The sequence below is a fragment of the Felis catus genome, chromosome A2 (assembly GCF_018350175.1).
Source record: "Felis catus isolate Fca126 chromosome A2, F.catus_Fca126_mat1.0, whole genome shotgun sequence".
Classification (NCBI taxonomy): domain Eukaryota; kingdom Metazoa; phylum Chordata; class Mammalia; order Carnivora; family Felidae; genus Felis; species Felis catus.
Window position 1 is genome coordinate 28425211 of NC_058369.1, and position 19288 is coordinate 28444498.

At 42.8% G+C, this 19288-nt stretch overlaps 1 protein-coding gene across 11 annotated transcripts in view; it reads right to left on the bottom strand.

Moving 5' to 3' along the window:
- FHIT (fragile histidine triad diadenosine triphosphatase) overlaps positions 1 to 19288 on the bottom strand; it is a 1423954-nt gene that overhangs the window by 961223 nt on the left and 443443 nt on the right. Inside the window, exon 1 of one of the 11 annotated variants that reach the window (XM_045053129.1) lies at positions 6641 to 6870. The exons of 7 other annotated variants lie outside the window; for them this stretch is intronic. In XM_045053129.1, coding sequence (XP_044909064.1) covers positions 6641 to 6800 — 160 coding nt within the window. In that variant the 5' untranslated portion in view covers positions 6801 to 6870. Of the gene's footprint in view, positions 1 to 6640; positions 6879 to 19288 lie in introns of those variants that run through there. 3 more of the 11 variants (XM_045053128.1, XM_045053134.1, XM_045053130.1) reach the window with 3 other exon arrangements.

The window sequence follows — 19288 nt, forward strand, 5'->3', positions numbered from 1 at the left end:
CCCTCTCTCTGTCCCCTTCCCAGTTCATGCTCTGTCTCTGTCTCTCAAAAAATAAATAAAACGTTAAAGAAAATTTTAAGTAATGGGATATTGATACATGCTACAGCATGGATGAACTTTGAAAATATTGTGCTCAGCGAAAGAAGCCAGTCACAAAGACCACATATTGTCTGATTCCATTTATATGAAATGCCCAGAATAGGCAAAGCCATAGCAACAGAAAGTAGATTGGTGGTTGCCACAGGCTAGAAAGAGGGGAAATGGGTAATGACAGCTAATGGGTACAGGGTTTCATTGTGGGGTGATGACAGTGTTCTGGAATTCACAACTTGGTGAATATACTAAAGCCACTGAACCATATACTTTAAGAGGGGTTAATATAGTACAGGAATTGCAGCTCAATAAAAAAAAAATTTGGCAGAAAAAAAAATGTTAGCCTGTTGTGATTCTCACAATGGCCATTATAAGAAATCCATGATGATGATTATAAAAATGACCATTCTTGGGGAAAACTAAGAAAAAAGAATCCATGCAAATATAAAAGTCTATTGTTTTAAAAGCGTCAGTAAATGTTAAGGGAATGGGAAAACGAAATTACCAAATAGATTTTCTCAGGTCACTTGGCTTCCTTTGTATCAAGAAATGGTCAACAAATATATAGCAGGCACACATAAAAGCTATTTGGAGACCTCTTGAGGTTAACAGCGTGCAACATATTGCCAAGGCCCCAGCCTGGCCAGGAATATTATTTATGTCACCCTTTCACGGCTGTATCAGTCTCCCATTAAACATTCAGAGCCTCCTTGTTAATAAACTACATTATGAGCTGGATGCATTGTGTGGATAAACTGCATTGTCCAAAATGCTGCCCCATTATTACAGAAAATGCAGAATGTAATTAGTATTCCTCTTTGCATAAGCCACAGCTTCCAAAACTGGTGGCATATTATAAAGCCTTAATTAATAAACAAGAGTTGGGCCATGACCGGTTACACTTATCTGAATTTTACATTGTGAAGAAAGGCCACTGTTCAAATTCCGTTTACAAATATCTAAATTCTGGCTAGCCTACATGAAGACAATCTAAACAGAAAGCCTGAGAATTCTGTGTTGCTAATAGCATTGTGTTGGTACACCAACAATAGCAAGCGATTAAGTGCTGGGACATAAACCATCCTGAGAAATGTTCGGAGTGGGATGATGATAACATTGTATTTCAGCTGTATTATATGGTGCAATTCTTCTATTTGTTCATATGCATTTCCCATTTAATGGATGGAGGAGCCAGGGTGGCTTTTCATATAACCGCAAAGCCCTAAATGTGACAAAAGAACAAAAAAAAAAGTGAGCTGGGAAAAAAAGAGAGAGAAGTGTGGGGTGCTGCTGGGTGGGAGCAGGGATACATCATGACGGAATATAAGTACACAGTCCCTTTCTGCATTTCCAGCTGCTCATTATTGATTTTCCCCTAACCTAACCCCAAAGGAGAGACATTTATGTAAGCCATGAGCATTGAACTAATATTTGGGACCATAATATTGAGTAGCCCAGTTTATGAGCCTCGACTAAAGGAGCATTTGCATTAAACTGCAGTCACCTGATTAAAATCCGTCCACTCTACCATCTTGAGAATTACACAGCACCTGTTATGCTCAGCTGCAGGTTCTCTGCACACTGAGAGGGAGCACAATCACAGGTCAGCAACGAGGCAGACCGGGAGAGGGAAGGGAGGGGGAGAGCATGCGATGTGTGTTGAGAAGCAGATCCTATTAAAGACCGCCAGTGCTCAAATCTGAAAAGAGTCCTAAGCCTACTGCAAATACAGAGCTGTGTGAACATGATAATTCTCTCAACAAAGTCCATAATAATGGCTTCTAGGGGCACTGTGAAAACAGGGTGGCTGAGAGAGTGTTACAGCTCAGTGAAGAGGGACGGGCCCAGCAATGGAGTGTGGCATACCCAGGAAGCCCGGGGAAACGGTCCCTGCCTCCGCAGCATCAGCAAGTGCCTGTGGAGCCCAAGCCCAGGGGCTTTCAGCAGCATGAACGAGCTGTCTTAGATCACTGCCCTTTCCATCAGTTCCAGGCACCAGGCACAGGCTCAAAGTCCTATCGGTCTTGGCGGGACCTGCTCACTGTGACCACAAAGATGGCATTTGAATCAGTAATAGGCTGTAAGAGGCCACCTTCATGCATGCGGAGTCCTCTCCCTGAGACACCGGTTTGGGTGCTAGATCCATGCCATCTAGCCGTATGATCTTGGACAAACAGGCTTGCTCAACTTTCAATCAGAGGGTGGAGTCAGATAATGACCACATGTGAAATGAATGTATGAGTGAATGAATGAGTGAATACAATCCCTACAGCAGAGTTTTTCAATCTCAGCACGATTAACTTTGCGGACCAGAGAATTCCTTGTGGGGGACTGTCCTATGCATTGCAGGATGTGAAGAAGAGGAAGAACTTCCCTTCCACCCATCTAGGTGCTGTGGCTTGTCTAAAAATTTAATTGGTATGAGACAGATTAATAGAGAAAGAAAAAAAATTAATGACATATATACTGATGGGAGCCCCACAGACAGGAAACTCGAAAGGCCAGATGATTGAAGATTATATTCCCTCCAGAGCTAAGAAAAGGTATCGAGGTCTGGGGTTTCAAAGTGGGGAACACAATCATGAGAAGGTGCGAAGAGGAGAGGTTTGGTGAACAAAGGTTGCCTGCCACGCGGATTAAGTCTCAGGGTAATAGCTCTCTGCCATGCAGATAAGTCTCTGCCAGAGCTCTCTTCCTGGTATGGCCACCCTATCTGATGTAAATCTCCTTTACAAACATAACCTCTATTCCGTTTCCAGAGCTTCTCCTGTGTCTGCAGTTTCTCAAAATAATTACATCAAAATAACCCATATGCCCAAGCAGCGTGTTTTGGCATGGCACATTCTGTTCCCCTAAAGATGTCTGTGGCATTCCTGGCCTCCCCTGACTAGATAGGAATAGTACACAGCCCCTCTCAGTTATGACAACCAAATCAGTCTCCAGACATTGCCACAATAGCTTCCCATCGAAAATCACCTCTAATTTTAGAGTCCAGGATTTTAGAGTGCATAACTTAATGCACCATACAACTTAGATAGTGCCCTGTAATTATTAGGAAAGCATACGCTGACACCTTCAACATCACTGGAAGCCCACTTCAACAAAAATTGTATTGAGCACCTATGGTATGCCAAGTAGAAGGATAAATGGGAAGAGGCTTTTCTGACCTCTGAGGAGCTCAGAATGTAAGTGAAAGGGGGCGTTTCACAGTCAAAGAAACAAGGGGAATATTCTTCTCTAGGTCAAAGAGAAGGGGAATGTTCAGCTCACCATCTTTCTAATCAATAAGAAAATATCCTTTTATGTGAGGAGACACAGGCAAGAAGTCAGAGCATAATGCTTTGCTGTTAAAAGATTTGTGCATATATCAGAGTTGCTTTCATTTGATGAGGTGAATTTTTGGTCATTCTGACTCCCTTTAGTTGTTGTTTACTGCTGTTGTTTCTTGATAGGTGGGGACCTCAGACTGAGAAAAGACCATCTTATGAGGTGGTTTAGCCTGAGCAGAAGCCCAGATAAAACAGCTCTAGCATGAGACTGCCACCGACTTGCTGTGTGACCCCTGGAAATTCATGAACCCTGCCAGTCCTCAAGTCCTTTTCTATGAAAAGGAGATAATCATTGCAAAGTGGTTAGCATGGTTCCCATCACAAAGTAAAACCGTGAAACCAAGAGCCATTATCATTGTTGTGGATGTTGTTGCCTCTCTATTTTATTAAGGATTGATTGTTCTTTTTCTTGTGGTAAAATACACAGAACATAGAATTTACCCCTTAAGCATTTCTAAGTGTACAGATCAGTGGCATTAAGTACAGTCACATTGCCATGCAACTATCACCACCTCCAGAACTATCCACCTCCAGAACTTTCTTCATCTTCTCAAACTAAAGCTCTCCTTACCTCCCCTTCCCCCATGATTGTTTTTCTAAACGAGGTCTTATCCCCCAACATACCTTCTGAGGAAATGAGGACCATCTTCGGTCTGACAAAGACTCTCTCCCTGACTAAACTTTGGTCGGGCTCCTCTAATCCCTCAACCTTGGCTTGTTTGTGGGATCTGCATAGCCCAGTTGTACCCCCAAATCTTGCTAAGTTAGTTTAGAAAAAAAATCCACTCTTAATATCTAATCACTGTTGATATCTGACCAAATTCCTCATCCTCTACCCTTGGTATCTGATCACCCTGGCCTGCCTTCAGCAAGAACCCCGTTAGGTCAGCTTGGTTAAGATTTACCCTACCCTCTTAGAAATTTCCCATCCACTGACTCCTACCCTGATCCTTGACTATAAATCCCCACTTATTCACACTTCTTTAGGTATTGAACCCAGCTCTACGCTGAGCTTTCTTGTCCTCTATTACAACAGTTCCAGAATAAAATCTTTTGTTTATTTGTTTGTTTGCCTCTCTCACTATGGTCAGGTTTGGGTTTTCTCTAACAACCTATCAGTGTAACTTAAGGAAATTCAGGAAACCGAACAAACCCTAGAAACTGAATAGAAACAGTCCTTAAAATAGCCATTCAGGGTGATGTTGATGAGTTTGGTATCCATCAGCCACCTCCGAGGAGCTACATGTAAGTGATTCAAGGCATCTTGAGGCAATGAGGAGAGGATTCCAGACTTTAGCACAATGGCTCCTAACTGTGGGGCCGTCTCATTTACCATTGTACGAGGACTCAGCACACTTCAGCTAACACTGGAACATCTAATCAACATTGTTCCAGAAGGAACTCCTTGGACATACTTATTTGGTAGCCTGGAATCAGTGAGCAAAGACTAGGTGTTGGATCTAAATTATCAAAGGCACTTGCTTTTTCACAGAAAGTGAACAAACCTCCTTGGTCAAGAATCCACCTGTTTTTGCAGAAGCACTGTCAGGGAAGAAAACTTCTCGTTTATAGCCGACTCCTCAAAATAGCTAAAGAGTTGTTAATTTCACCTCAAACATCGGCTTCAGCACCTACTGTGTTATGCCAAGTTATTTTCTATCCACTGTCATTTCTGGTCCTATTGCAATTGAGTTTAAGGTGTTTGTAGACAGGAACCCTGTCTGAGCTGTCAGCACCTTGCCTGATCATCTTCCAGCCAGTGGTCAGGCAGCAGCACACAGCTAAGGATGCCCTGAAGCAGACTGTCGAGGAAACTGGCCAATAAGACCAGCACTCTGTGTTCCACGGCAGAAGCCAATTCTGCTGTATTTCCAGTGGGACCTCTCAAGACAGTCTCCACTTGGACTCAGCTGATAACATGTATGGTACATCCGTCACCATATGTTCAGGCATATTGACCTTGTAACAGTCCCCAGACATTTCAATCCACTGGCAGCCCTGTGACTTCTACCCGTAGACCACTTTGCCTCAATGCCCTCTCCTCTCCCCCTCTTATCCATAAATTAGAACCTAGCAAAATGTCATCTCCCTTGAGAAGTCTTTCCTGCAGCCCCTAAGCAGAAGTGGAGATGGCTGTGTTGAAAGGGAAGAAAACAACGACTGAAATCTCCACACTGAATCTGTACTTTGATTTATTTCAAAAGATGTGGTGTGATACACGGCATAATATATGGCAATATTTTCCAAGTCTTAAAATCATCCATCATAGTGAACTGGGAACTTTTGAAAAATACAGAGCCCAGGCTCTTCCCTGGCTGAGATACTGGACACCAGCTCACGGCCCAAGAAGCTGCATTATTTAAAAGCTTCCCAAGATATTCTGATGCACAAATGCACTGGAAAGAAGAGCCAGGCATTACTACTGTGTGCTTGCAAGCAAGTCACTTTGCTTCTCTGAGCCTGTTTTCTCACCTCAACCCCTGAAAGTGAGAATGCCCACCTCAGAATGTTTGGGGGAAAACAGAGAGGATGAGCACAAAACCCTTAACCCATAGCCTCAGTAAGTAGAGCTATGACCGTGATTACTATGGATTTCCTTAAAAAACTGCTTTCCACTTCTCAGAATCAACAGTTCAGTTTACAAAACCCTCCTCTTTCAGAGAACAAGTTACCAAAGAGTAAGAGGGAATCACACCCAGATGATACAAAAAACAACAACAACAACAACAACAACAACAACAACGAAAGAAACAGTGAGAAGTAGTTCATGTAGAAAACAGGTCATGAGCATGTAATCTGGTTTTTCTGAGGGCCTATATTCTTCTTTCCTACTGCCCATTTCTGCTGATTGAAACTATTCCCCAGTAGCCGAAATCATCAACATATGTAAGTCCATCCAATGGTAGCTATTGTAGAGAACTACCCCACCTTATAAAATGAGTCAGGCTTTTGTGTCTCTCATAGACCAATACTTTAACACTTTGATACCTGAAATAAAGTATTTGCACCACAAGAATAATGTGTTTTGTGACTAGCAGGCTATAGCACAGTGTTCTGCTTTTAGAAGCCCTGGGTTAATTGTTCCCTCAACTGAAGATGAGTCACCACCATCTTGCTTTTACTTAGTGGGGGAAGCCAAACAATGGCTCCATGTCCCTGAACTCAGAGTGCTGAGTCCTAGAAAAATGCCCAAATATAGACTGTTTCGTATCACTTACGGATATCAAACGATAGGATACCATGACAGCCACAACTAATCAAAGTCCCCTGCAGGTAATTCCCCATAAAGACATGGCAATGAGAAAGCAGGAACAGTTTCACAGCTGAGGAGAGAGGAGAAAAAAAATACTGTGCAGTAGAAGGATGCCTTCCTATCATATCCCCTTTTCAGATGGCTGCCCTACAGGTTAAAGATATAGACACTACCCAGGTCTTCTCCAGAAGAACAGACCTTTGGAGGGCTCATCCTGGCTCCACCCCCTCCTCCCCCCCTCCCCACCCCCCCAATGCTCCCCCCCACCCCACCCCCACCCCTGGCCAACACCAGCAGAACAGAGTTTGATGCAGTGCTGAGCAGCAGCATTATAAATACCAGCTTCTGGGGGCAGTGCAGCCAGAAGCAGAATCCACTCATTAGCTGAGCAACTGGCTTAGTCACCTCTTTTAGGCTCTGGACTTCTGTCTCTGTTTGGAACAATAAAATATGCAGCTTCTAAGGTCATAGTGCAGATTACATTGTACGGAAACCCTTCATACATGTTCAACTAAAATGTTGATACTATTATTATTGTTGGATTTTATTATTGTTATTAATATCAAGCGAATATCAGCAAGTATCAGTGTCCCCTGGATGTCACCTAAGAGATAATGAACTTGTATTGTTCCAGGCCCTGGGGATACAGGTGCAAGTAGCATAGACACAATCTGCACCTCTATGAAGTGCACTGTCTACCTCAAAGGTACAAAAGTGTGTGTGTGTCTGTATGTGTTTGTGTGTGTGTTTGGCCTGCACATTGTTTACAAGCAAGACAAAACATTTAGCAAAATACTAAATTGGGCGACTTCACCCAAAAGTCCAGAGTTCTGGCTTCTTTTTGAAAACATCAGAAAAACTGGGAGGACAGGAGATGTCTCTCCACAGGCCTACCTGTTCTGCTAGAGCCCTCACATGTCCCCAAAGAGTGGCCCACTGGCTTCTCTATTAAGAGAAAACTCCCTCTGGCTACACATGATGAGGGCCCTGGGGCAGTTAGTAGCAACAAGTAAGCTGAGGACTCCGATGTGGAGGACCAAAACAGAAGCAAGGAAGGAGAAAAGACACCTGGCCCTCACTTTCTGTCACAGGGTTTATTTGTCTCTCAGCTCAGCTCATTTTGTTTGGCTGGACACAGAAAACCCTAGAGGGGAATTCTGGTTCCAACTTGCTCTTTGCACAGCTAATTATTTGGGGCTCCCAGAAGGTTGGAGAGAACAATAATTTCCCCAGCAGTTGTAGTTGGACTAGCATACTTCCTTTTGTTCACCCCAGAGGTCAGAACCCATGGAAGGAGAGCTATTTGTTCTGGTCTTAAACCAAATCTGCCCAGAGACACAGACAGATGTTCTGACCTGAGACCAGGAAAGCTACTATTTCAATGCCTGGCAAAATTCTCCTCTCCTGCCTTCCCTGGCAGCCTACAGACTCAAAACATGCATTTGCCTTGTTGAACCATTTACTTCTCTCCCTTGCAAAAACTAAGTAACATTCAGAAAAGAAACACACACACACACACACACACACACACACACACACACACACCGTATGTCCTGGAGTTGCATCCTTCCTTGCAAGGGAGATATAGCCTGTTCCCTAGGCACATAGGACAAAGACAAATGGGGGCGTTAATTGGAATGGGTCAGTGTAACAAACAAAACTCATTTGTACGCAACTAACCAGTAAGTATCCACAACATCATTCTAATAGGGAATGCATGACAAGTCCCTTAAAAACAAGGAAACAGGAGAGAAAATATACGTTCCATAGCTGTAAACCCAATAACAATAGAAACACCTCCCAGAGAGAATGTTCCTACGTCCTCCTAAAATCATTATCATCAATGGAGTCTCTCATTTTAAAGAGAAAGAAATGGAAGCACTTCGTTACTATAGGCTACTTCTAGCCTTCCTTAGTCTGAGTACATGTTTACTCCTGCCTGTTTCAGTAGAGATTCATTTGGATTTTTTGTCAACTAGATAAATTCCTCAAAGACAACGTAAGGCCCATTATCTGATTAAACATATACTCAAGTTTATTTATTCATCCAATCACGCAATACATATTATTGAGCACTTCCTAAAAACCAGGCATCATGCTAGGTGCTGGAGATACTAAGACAAGTCAAAACAAAGACAGGCCCTGCTCTGAAAGAATCCCAGGGAAGGCAGATATTAATCAAAAGACCTGCATAAATATAACTGACCCTCTGTAAGGTGTATAAGGAGAGGTATTGAGGGCCAGAGGATCTGTAAGAAAGAGATACTCCAGTTAGGGGGTAGAGGGGTAGAGGGGTAGAGAAAGTATATCAGAAATAAAAACTCTTGAGCTGAGATTTATAGACTGTAGGAACCAGCCCTGTAGCAAGACTGTGCAGAATGAATAGAAGGACTACCTAAATGCCAGTGTGATTGGAATGGATAGTCTAAGGGACAGAGTGACAAGAATAGAGTGTTAGTGGGGACCATGCAAGGCCTTTTAGGCCACTGCAAGGATTAGAAACAATGGGAAGCCAGTTAGAGATGTTCAAGCAGGGAGCAGCATCAGTAGTTGATATGCTTTGAAAAAAATAGATGGGGTAGGGAGGATGCCACGTGGGTCAAGGGTAAGCCAGTTAGTTCAGCTCTCCCAGACTACAGAAGTTTTGGTGAGATGGTGATTTTGTCTTGGATGGTATAGTACCAGATGTGACGGAGTGAAGTTGACCCATTCTAACAATGTTTGCTGTGGGATCAACCCAAGGTGCCAAAGGCATCTCGATGGCACAAGACTGCTACTAACTGTAATCCCTGCTTCTGTGAAGCTGAGTAAAGACTTTTAGAAAGTCCAAACCAAACAGAACCTGAGCATGTCTATGTATTCTTGTCCCCAGCATCAGGGTACCACTATGCACTCAGAATCATCATAGTCTCTAGCTGAATTTACAAATCCTGCTCCACAGGAAAACCAATTAAATAGGCAGGGAAGAAAATGCTCACCATTGAGTACTGAAAGGAAAGATGACAGATAACAAGTAGGTTTCAGTGGAAGTGGGTAAAATGTTGAATTTCCCTTCTGGTGTCATTTCCACGGCTCCCAATTTTTTAAAAAATATATATAATTTGATTAATCAGACTATGGGTCAATCAACTGTTCCAGAAGGACAGCTCCTGTGGTCATAAATCTTTGCTATTGCCTGCAGCTGACATGGTCTCAGTCCATGGGACAGTAAACAGCAAAAGACAAATGTTTCTCTTCATTTCCCCCAAAGGGAGTTAAGCAATGAGTAATAAAAGGATATAAATTATTCACAGTGCTTTCAAGAAGTTTATGATTCAAGGTTTGGGAGAAATAATGAAAGAAGGGGGTAGGGGAGAGTCATAAAATAGGATCCTGAATGAACAAATTTCTTTTTAAAATGTAGGAGTGGGGGCACCTGGGTGGCTCTGTCAGTTAAGTGTCAGACACTTGATCTGGTCATGATCCCATGGTTCGTAAGTTCAAGCCTCACATCAGGCTCTGTGCTGAGAGGGCAGAGCCTGCTTGAGATTTTCTCTCTCCCTCTCTACCTGCCCCTCCCCTTTGCATGCTCTCTCTGTCTCTCAAAAAAATAAATATTTTTTAATATTAAAAGAAATAAAAAATAAAATGAGAATGAACTTCTGAGGTAGGCTCAACTCACCACACACAGGGCTCCAGGACTGGCAACAGAGGCCTTAATTCTTCTATAGAATGGTTCATTCATTCCTCACATGTGTTTGCACAATCATTATTAACCTATGGTCACCTGAGGAGAGCTCAGTTTCTGTCAATCAGTTTCTCTCAACTTTTGTGGAAATGGAGAGGCGGCCAGGCGTTCTGCACTGAATGCTCTCCCTCGCTGATCCTGCAGCACTGCCCTCCTCAGCTGCTCCTGGCTCATTCCCACCCCTCCTCCACAGTCCAGATGTTACTTCCTTAGAACACCATCCTGGATTCTGCGCTCAGTCAAGTGCCCCTGCTCTGGGCTCTCCCTGGGCTTACCTCAATTACGTTTAGGTAGCATTTAATGATAATTAGATGGTGTGCAAGCTTGTTGATGGCAGGGACTGTCTTTGTCATTCTCATCTCCCCAGCCCCTCGTTCAGCACAATCCACGTACAAAGTGCCCAATAAAGCTCTGGCGAATGAATAAAAAAACACAATGCTTGATGCCCAACTTCAAGGAACTTTCAGTATAGTTAGTGAAGACACAACCTTATGAAGTATAACCCAGCACAAAGCAATATAAAACAAGCGCCTTGTGAGTACTAAAATAGGTATTCAGAGAAAGCAGATTACTTTGGTCTGGGATGACAAGAGCAACAGTGGCAACTCCCTGAGTGTCTATGACACCAACACCATGTTACTCGTCTTCATAAATGGTCTTGCAGCACAATAGTTTTATACCCATTGACAAATAAGGAACCCAAGGTTCAGAGAGGTTAACTGATTTTTCAAGGTCACATAGCTGGCAGCCAACAAAAACAGGATTTGAATTCTGAAGACAAGATTCCGTAATTCTGAGAATGGGAAGATGGGCATCCACCTGTGAGAACACAGACAAATATACAAAGGTGCTCTGGGGCAATGCCTGTCCTGGGGACTAACAGTTTTTTTTTTAAAAAGATACAGTTGATGCCATGTAGAGATGCTGGGCATGCCAAGGCTAGGAAGCAAGCTGTGTCTAGAGTGCAGGGGCCTTGAGCACCAGGCTGAGGAACCTGCATCAGTCTGTGGGCACCTCAGAGCCACTGGTAGCTTAACAGCAGAGGAAACATGATCAGAGGGCACCCTCTGAAAGACTAAGTGGTGGGCATAAGCCGGACTGGGAGACAAGAGGGGGGTTCACAGAGAAGGAAACCAACTCAAGCCTAGTGCAACTTTCTAATTCTAAAGGCACTGATTTCTTGGAGGCGAAAGGATTGATACAAGCCAGACTGACAGAAGAAACCATCAGCCCTCAATGGTTGAATTTCTGTGGGTCTGAAAGAGAAAGAAACGAAAGTGACTTACGAGTGTTAAGCCAAGATACAGGGACACTAATGACAAAGCCAGCCAGGAGAAGGTACTGGTTTGAGAAGAAAAGTTTTAAACATGCTAACTACGGCACTACAGGGAAAATCTCTAAAAACCAGCTAGAAATGTGGGCCCAGAAAGTCAGCATGATGAGTGCAAGATATGGAACTTGGGAGCCATATGCCTCAAAGTACAAACAGAAGTCCCAGGAAAGATGGCTAGACCTTCAAGGGCTGAGGAGTGGAGGAAGAGGGTTGGAAGGTATGCAGCAAGTCTCAGTAAACACTCACATTTTGATGGCAGGAGTCTGCAGATGAACAAGTGACAGGACTAAAGAATTAAGATCTAAATGCCCAATATGAACCAGCCACAATGCCAGGAACTTTTTACACCTTATTCCATGAGACATTACTACCTTATTTGATAAAAACAGATGTGGGGAAGTAATATGTCTTGCCGAAGGTCATACGACTAGCCAGGGACAGAGGTGGGATCGCAGCCATGTTTGTCAGACTCGGGGAGCATTTAGCTCATGCCATCCTGCCTCCCCGAACAGGGTTGTGGTAAGGAGGCCAGGGGGGAGAAATAATTTTCAGGAATAAAGATGATGAACCCAGTCAAGGGCAATGAGGACTGAGAAGAAGCCACTAAATCTGAGGACTCATCTCTCAGAGGGAGTTGTGGCATAAGGCCTAAAATTAAGGGGACCATTCTGTGCTGCCTTGACATGTGGGGGAAACTGGGGTAACTCTGAATGGCCTAACTGCAAGTCCCTCTTCCACTCTGCTCCTGGGGATAAAGTCCCTCAGCCAAACAACTGTCCCTACGATGGGGACCAAGCATGGCTCCTGTTATCCCTAAGCAAAGGGTTTCAGTTTCCTGTCAGCACGTGGAATCATTCAAACAAGCCAAGTACATCTTCCTGCAGAAATCGGGGGTCACTCTACCTCTTGATGCTACGAAGCCTGCCTCTCACAGCCCTTGGCTGTTCACTCTGTGCCCACATACAAGCCTCCTTGTGGCCTTGGGGCGTGTAACACCCTCCTCTCCTTGGCTTTGAGTAGATGTAACTAATAAAATACTGTTGATCTCGTCTGTCAAGTGTTGGGTATCATGTGTTAGGCCGTGCCCATAACCATATGGCGGAATCTTTCCCTTTACCAATTGGGTGAATAGAGTGATTAAAACAATAGAGGATGCCTAAGTGTTCACTGTGGAAGTTACATGGGTGAAATGCTTCACTTTAATAATTACTGGCTTGACTACAAGTGAAGAAATCTGAGAAATGAATGACTACTCTTTTCTAATTTTATACAGGAGGAAACTGAGGAACAGAGATGAGACAGCTTCCCTGGGGCTTCATAGCAAGAAACTCTTCCTTCAGCCTAATGCTGTATTCTTCTCCAATATTTTCTTGACAGGCTCCTGGTGTCCAGATGCTGCATAAGAATCACATATATCCAGAATTTATAGAAAGCTAGTGCAAGCAATAGGAAAAATGCAAAAGTCTAACAGAAAAACAGGCAAAAATATGAATAGGTAATTCTCAAAAGAGAGAGAGAGAGAGAAATAGAAATGGCCAATAATGGGAAAACGTTCAACCTCATTATTAATGAAAGAAATTAAAACAAAAATCACAGTGAACCATTTTTTTGTATCTTTCAGGTTGATGGAGTTTTAAATTTACACTAACCCGTGTTGTTATAAGGAATTAAGTGCTCTCAGAGGCAGATGATATGAGTAGAAATTAATACCTTTCCAAAAGTCAGGGAAGCAAGTTTCATAACTCTTTAATGTTATATTTTGTATAACAATTTCATTTCTAGGATTATAGCTCAAGAAAACAACTTGTCAAGTCCAATAAAGATGTATGTATAAGGACATTTATTCTTTTTCTTAAAGTTTATTTATTTATTTATTTATTTATTTATTTATTTATTTATTTAGAGAGCACATGGGAGGGGCAGAGAGAGAGGAAGACAGGGAGAATCTGAAGTAGGCTTCATTGCTGCAGTGCAGAGCCCGACATGGGGCTCTAATTCGTGAAACTATGAGATCATGACCAGAGCCACACTCAATCTACTGAGCCACCCAGCCCCTTCCCCCAGGACTTTTATTCTATTGTTCTTTGTAACACTGAAAAATCAGAAACAATCTTTTTTTCTTTATTTTTTGTAACATTTATTTATTATTGAGAGACAGAGCATGAGCATGGGAGGGGCAGAGAGAGGGGGAGACACAGAATCCAAAGTAGGCTCCAGGCTCTGAGCTGTCAGCACAGAGCCCAACGCGAGGCTCGAACTCCCAAACCACAAAACCATAACCTAAGCAGAAGTCAGAGGCTTAACCGACTGAGCCACCCAGGCGCCCCTGAAATATCAGAAACAATCTTAATGTCCATCAACAGAGGACTGGCTAAATAAACCTGGGATACCTATCAAATGGAATACAATGCAACTTTTAAAATGATGATGTAGATGCATATTTAGATATCAGGTTAAAAAAAACTATGTTACAAAATTACATGTGGAACAGCATACATATTACATATAAATATGTATGTTTCTGTATTCAAGCATAGGGAGACATTCGGAAAGAAATTTACAAAATTTAAATACCTGTGAGTATTCAAATTTCAGGTGAGTCTTACTCTCTTCTTTTAGTTTATCTTAAAGACACATCAATAATCCGGGGGTTGGGGAGCTTTTTTCACTTTGGGGAAAAATGTGTTGAGTAATGACTAATTCCCTTCAAAAAAGAAAATGTATCCTTCAGGAAGAAATCACAGAAATTAGGCACCACGTTTTGATTTTGTATGTATCAGACAAACGTGAAATCCTTGAAGGGAATCAGACACGCGCTGGATCACTCAGACTTCACGATGGGAAGTACATTAAACCGAAGCTTTTGTGCCCTTCAAGGGTGCCCTTCACCCATGTGTATAAAGAGGGAAAACCAGAGGGAACCTGGGTTCAGTAGGTGCTTCCCAGCCTTCCCTGATCCAAAAGGACACCTAGGTGGTAACCAGCGAGAGTCCACTCCCATTCTCAACAATGGCTACATTTTTGCCTTTGCCTTTGCACACTCTTCATACCCACAAGTCTGGATAAATTCCACTCTTGGAGCTTCCACCATCTGACAGCAAATGCCACTGTTTCAAAATCCCATTTGTGCCTATTTGCTGTTAGAAAGCTTTGGGGAGGGCATGCATGACCTATAAAATACGGGTCTCAAAACTTAACTCGGAGAAATCGGTTCCTGATTTATCTCCCAATTCTGTCCCCCAGAGGAGGGCAAAAGATGTTATGACAGAGCCCACAGAGAGTTTAATTCAGAAAGACAGGCACTTAATTTAGTTATTCGGAAAAATTACAAACCCTACTATGTCACTTTAGAAATGTCAGAATGGAGATTTCAGTGTATCCTGTTAGGCGTCTGTCATGCTCTCAGTAATATCACTTGTGACAGCTGTAAGAGAAGCAATACACATTGGCCTTCTAGCTCTTTAAGAACACACAACTTAATCCATCTGAAAGTAGTTGTGTTGTTGACCCCGGGGTTCTTTTTATTGGAACACATTCAGACACAAACTCTGGGATAGTTCTGGAATATTATATGAGGGTGAATTACAGGCAGTCATACAACCTAGCATTGTCCTTTAAAGCGTTTTTATGAGGCAGAGCCAAAGGCTGACAAAACTCTCCTTCACCACAGAGGAAATCTAGGCTAAAAAGGAAAATAAGAAGTTTATGAACTATTAAAAAAAATAAAGCCTCAGAGTGAGGGAGTTATGGATTAAGTTCCGATCCATTAATTCTTTTTTTCCCTGACTGAGCCGGCTGAAGACTTGCGGCCCTCTGGTGGGGGACAGAACCACTCCCATGCAGAAGGCACAGGAAAAGGGACAGAAATGGCTGGCAAGTGGGGGGGGGGGGGCAGACCCATTCGTTTGGATGTTAATTTATACGAGAATCTGGAATTCAATAACTTCACATCCCCCAGGTTAGGGAAAGATCCATTCCCCAATTTCCTTTGGGAGTTCTATTACATTAAGCAATATTCTGTTTGGCTAGACATGCCATTCTTCTCTTGAAGGAAATTAATTTCTTGACTCTTCCAGCTAATATAATCCCAATTCAGTGCTTGAAGTTTTCTCAGGGCACTACTAGATGAAATGAAGTTCTAAGGTACCTCTTGTGGGAACTCACAAGCTATACATGGAAATGATGGAGGAGAGGCCAGTTAAAAGAGGGCAAGGCAGGGGAAATCAGGTGTTGACCTGCCCCTCAGAAGCCACAGTGGTGATTTGTTAAGAGTGCTCCATACTTTGGGGTGCCTGGATGACTTAGTCGGTTAAGCCTCCAACTCTTGATTTGGCTCAGGCCATGATCTCAAATTTCGTGAGATTGAGCCCCATGTTAGGGTCCGTGCTGACAGCACAGAGCCCTGCTTGGGATTCTCTCTCTGCCCCTCTGAGCTCTCTCTGCCTCTCAAAATAAATAAATAAACTTTAAAAAAAGGGTGTGTGTGTGCTATATTCTTAACTCTTCCCTGAATAGGGCTCTTTTATGATTTCCCTAGGAAATTTATTTGTAAGAATGGAGGGCCTTTGGGGCATCTGGGTGGTTCAATTGGTTAAGTGTTCGACTTCAGGTCAGGTCATGAGCTCACAGCTCATGGGTTCGAGCCCCATGTTGGGCTCTGTGCTGACAGCTCAGAGCCTGGAGCCTGCTTCCGATTTCTGTGTCTCCCTCTCTCTCTGCCCCAACTCCGCTTGCACTCTGTCTCTTTCTGTCTCTCAGAAATGAATAAACCTAAAAAAAATTGTTTTAAAAGAATGGAGGGACTTTGAACAGGATAAATAAAAGATGATAAGAAAAAGAAACAGTGATTTCCAGTTGTTTAAAAGGCAACCCAATGAGTCTCTACCAGCAAAAGAAAAAGGTCAGGATCAATAAAGGGGGCTTTCCTTTGGAAGGAGATCTGTTTTCAATTTAACACAAATAAACCCTTATGGTGGGCCTTCTGAAGACCAAGGAAACATTCAACTATACAAGGCATCTGGCCTTGCCAGAAAAATTAAACATCTCCATTTGAAATTCTCCAACAATATCAAAACAAAGCAAAACAAAACAACCCTGCACACTCTGCCCCCCTCCTCAGCCCTCTGCCTGCAGGGCAAAGGTTACTTACACTGAAGAGTAGAAACAAGTCTTCAAATGTAAAGATACTACTACTCATAGATGCAATTTTATTTTAAAAGTAGCTTTTTGGGAATGCCTGCCTGGCTCAGTTGGAGGAGCTTGTGAGTATTGATCTCAGGGTTGTGAGTTCGAGCCCCACGTTGTGTGTAGAGATTCCCAAGAAAAATAAATAAACTTTGAAAAAAAATAAGTAAAAGTAGGTTTTTGGAGACATTATCTTAAAGATGATGTTAACCGGGAAATCCCTCATATAAGGAGGGAATGGGTTTGGGAATAGTGCAGGATACTGAGTATCACTGATGACAGAACTCCTACCCTCAAAGGCATCTTGGTCAAACTCACCATCTCTTGTTCTTTTTTTTTATGTTTATTTATTTATTTTGAGAGAGAGACAGAGAGGGAGAGAGAGAGAGAGGTAGAGAGGGAGACAGGATCTTTCTAGCTGAGCATGGACCCCAACATAGGGCTCGATCTCACAACCATGAGATCATGACCTGAGCTGGAATCCAGAGTCAGATGCTTAACTGGCACCTCTCTCTTGTTCTTTTTATAGGTCCCGTTGCTTGTGTAAAGTAAGTACTGGCTCAACTACTATCATTTGCAAGATATACAATGAATGGCATTTTTCTCAGCCTTATTTTCTTTGACAAATCTAATGCTTGCTGTCATGGTAGAGCTGTTCTGAACACAGATGTTCTACACATACACACACACACACACACACACACTGTATACACATACACCACATACAACACACACACGCACACACACACAGTTTTATTGATTCCATAAGCCTGACAGTCACCTATTACTACACCCTTAGTTAGGCCTAATTCCTATCTCTTACTAGCTATACCGTCTCCCCCTTTTCCTTCCTCTCAAGAAAGCATATGAGATTGCAAGGCTGCAAGGAATTAAGTATTTTAACCTTATATCTGCTTTCATTAAAAAAGAAAAAAAGAAAGTCATCTGCATCCCTAAGCAATTTAAGTATTATTAGGGAAAAACTATGCGGAATACATCTCACAAACCATCACACCCACTGGTGGCATTCAGCATCAAAGTTAGCTTCTTGCCTGTAATGATCCCCCCACCCACATGCATGCATGCACATATGCAGACACACACACACACACACACACACACACACACACACACACTCCTTCACCTATTTAAATCCTACCAGTATCTCAAAATCCATCTACTCTATAGATGCAAATCCTTCAACCTGCCCTCTCTGGACTCTAGCAGAGTTCACAAGTTTGAGTTTTCCAGAAGACAGGGGCATTATTTGCACGATGGAAGCCAATTTTCAGACATAAACCTTCACTCCTCAGCAGTGGCGACCGGGAAACCAGAGAACGATACCCCAGGTGGAGAAGCCACGGCCAGTCAGCCCCAGCCCACTGCTGCCACATGGGAATGTGGCCCACTGCCACTTGATCTTCCCAGTTTTAGGAGAAGCCAAATACCTGCATTTTATTTTTTTAAGTTTATTCATTTATTTTGAGACAGAGACAGTGTGAGTAGGGGAGGGGAAGAGAGAGAGAGAATCCCAAGCAGGATCCATGCTGCCAGCATAGAGCCTGATGCAGAGCTCGAACCCACAAAGCTGTGAGGTCATGACCTGAGCCTGAAGCAAGAATCCACACTTAACCGACTGAGCCACCCAGGTGCCCCAAGATATCTGCATCTTATGTGAACTATCCCAATTTTAAATGTTGGCTCAATTAAGAAGGGTAAGAAAACAGCAACTATGTGACCTGTGTTAAACCCACCAAACCACTAATTTGCATCCTCTGGTCCCTACCAAACAGGTGAAGCTTAATGATAAAGGACCCACGTATAAATGGGTGTGGTGTATGTGTGTGCCTCACATCACCAGGTAGATCAGTATGCCTCAGAAAGACACACATAAACTTGTGTCATATATAACTCGAAAATGAGGCAGAGCTTTACCTCCCAGTCTTCAACTTTAGCTTATTTAAAGTTTCAAATGATGGACAAGGAGGACCTTAGGTATTTATATTTAGAAAAGAAGGACATTGGTCAAAGAAGTTAAGGAACACTGAGCCTGACGGTAAAGCCCAGGAGGGCAGACGGTACATCCTTATCTATTTTATTCAGCATGTATCAAGAGTATAATCAAAATATATAGGTTTGAATAGAACTGGTTTGAATCTTTTAACGAACCAGACTCCGGACAACCATTGCATGCCTTAGAAGGTTGATTTTGCCAGATTGCACATTGAGTACCAATCAATTTCCAGCCTGCCAATAAGGCATCCCATCCTTTGGTCAGATCTTAGTAAAAGATGCCCGCACCTAAATATTTTTACTTTATAATATTAATAGTTCTAAACCCATCTAAAACAGTAAAGAAAAGTGCCTGG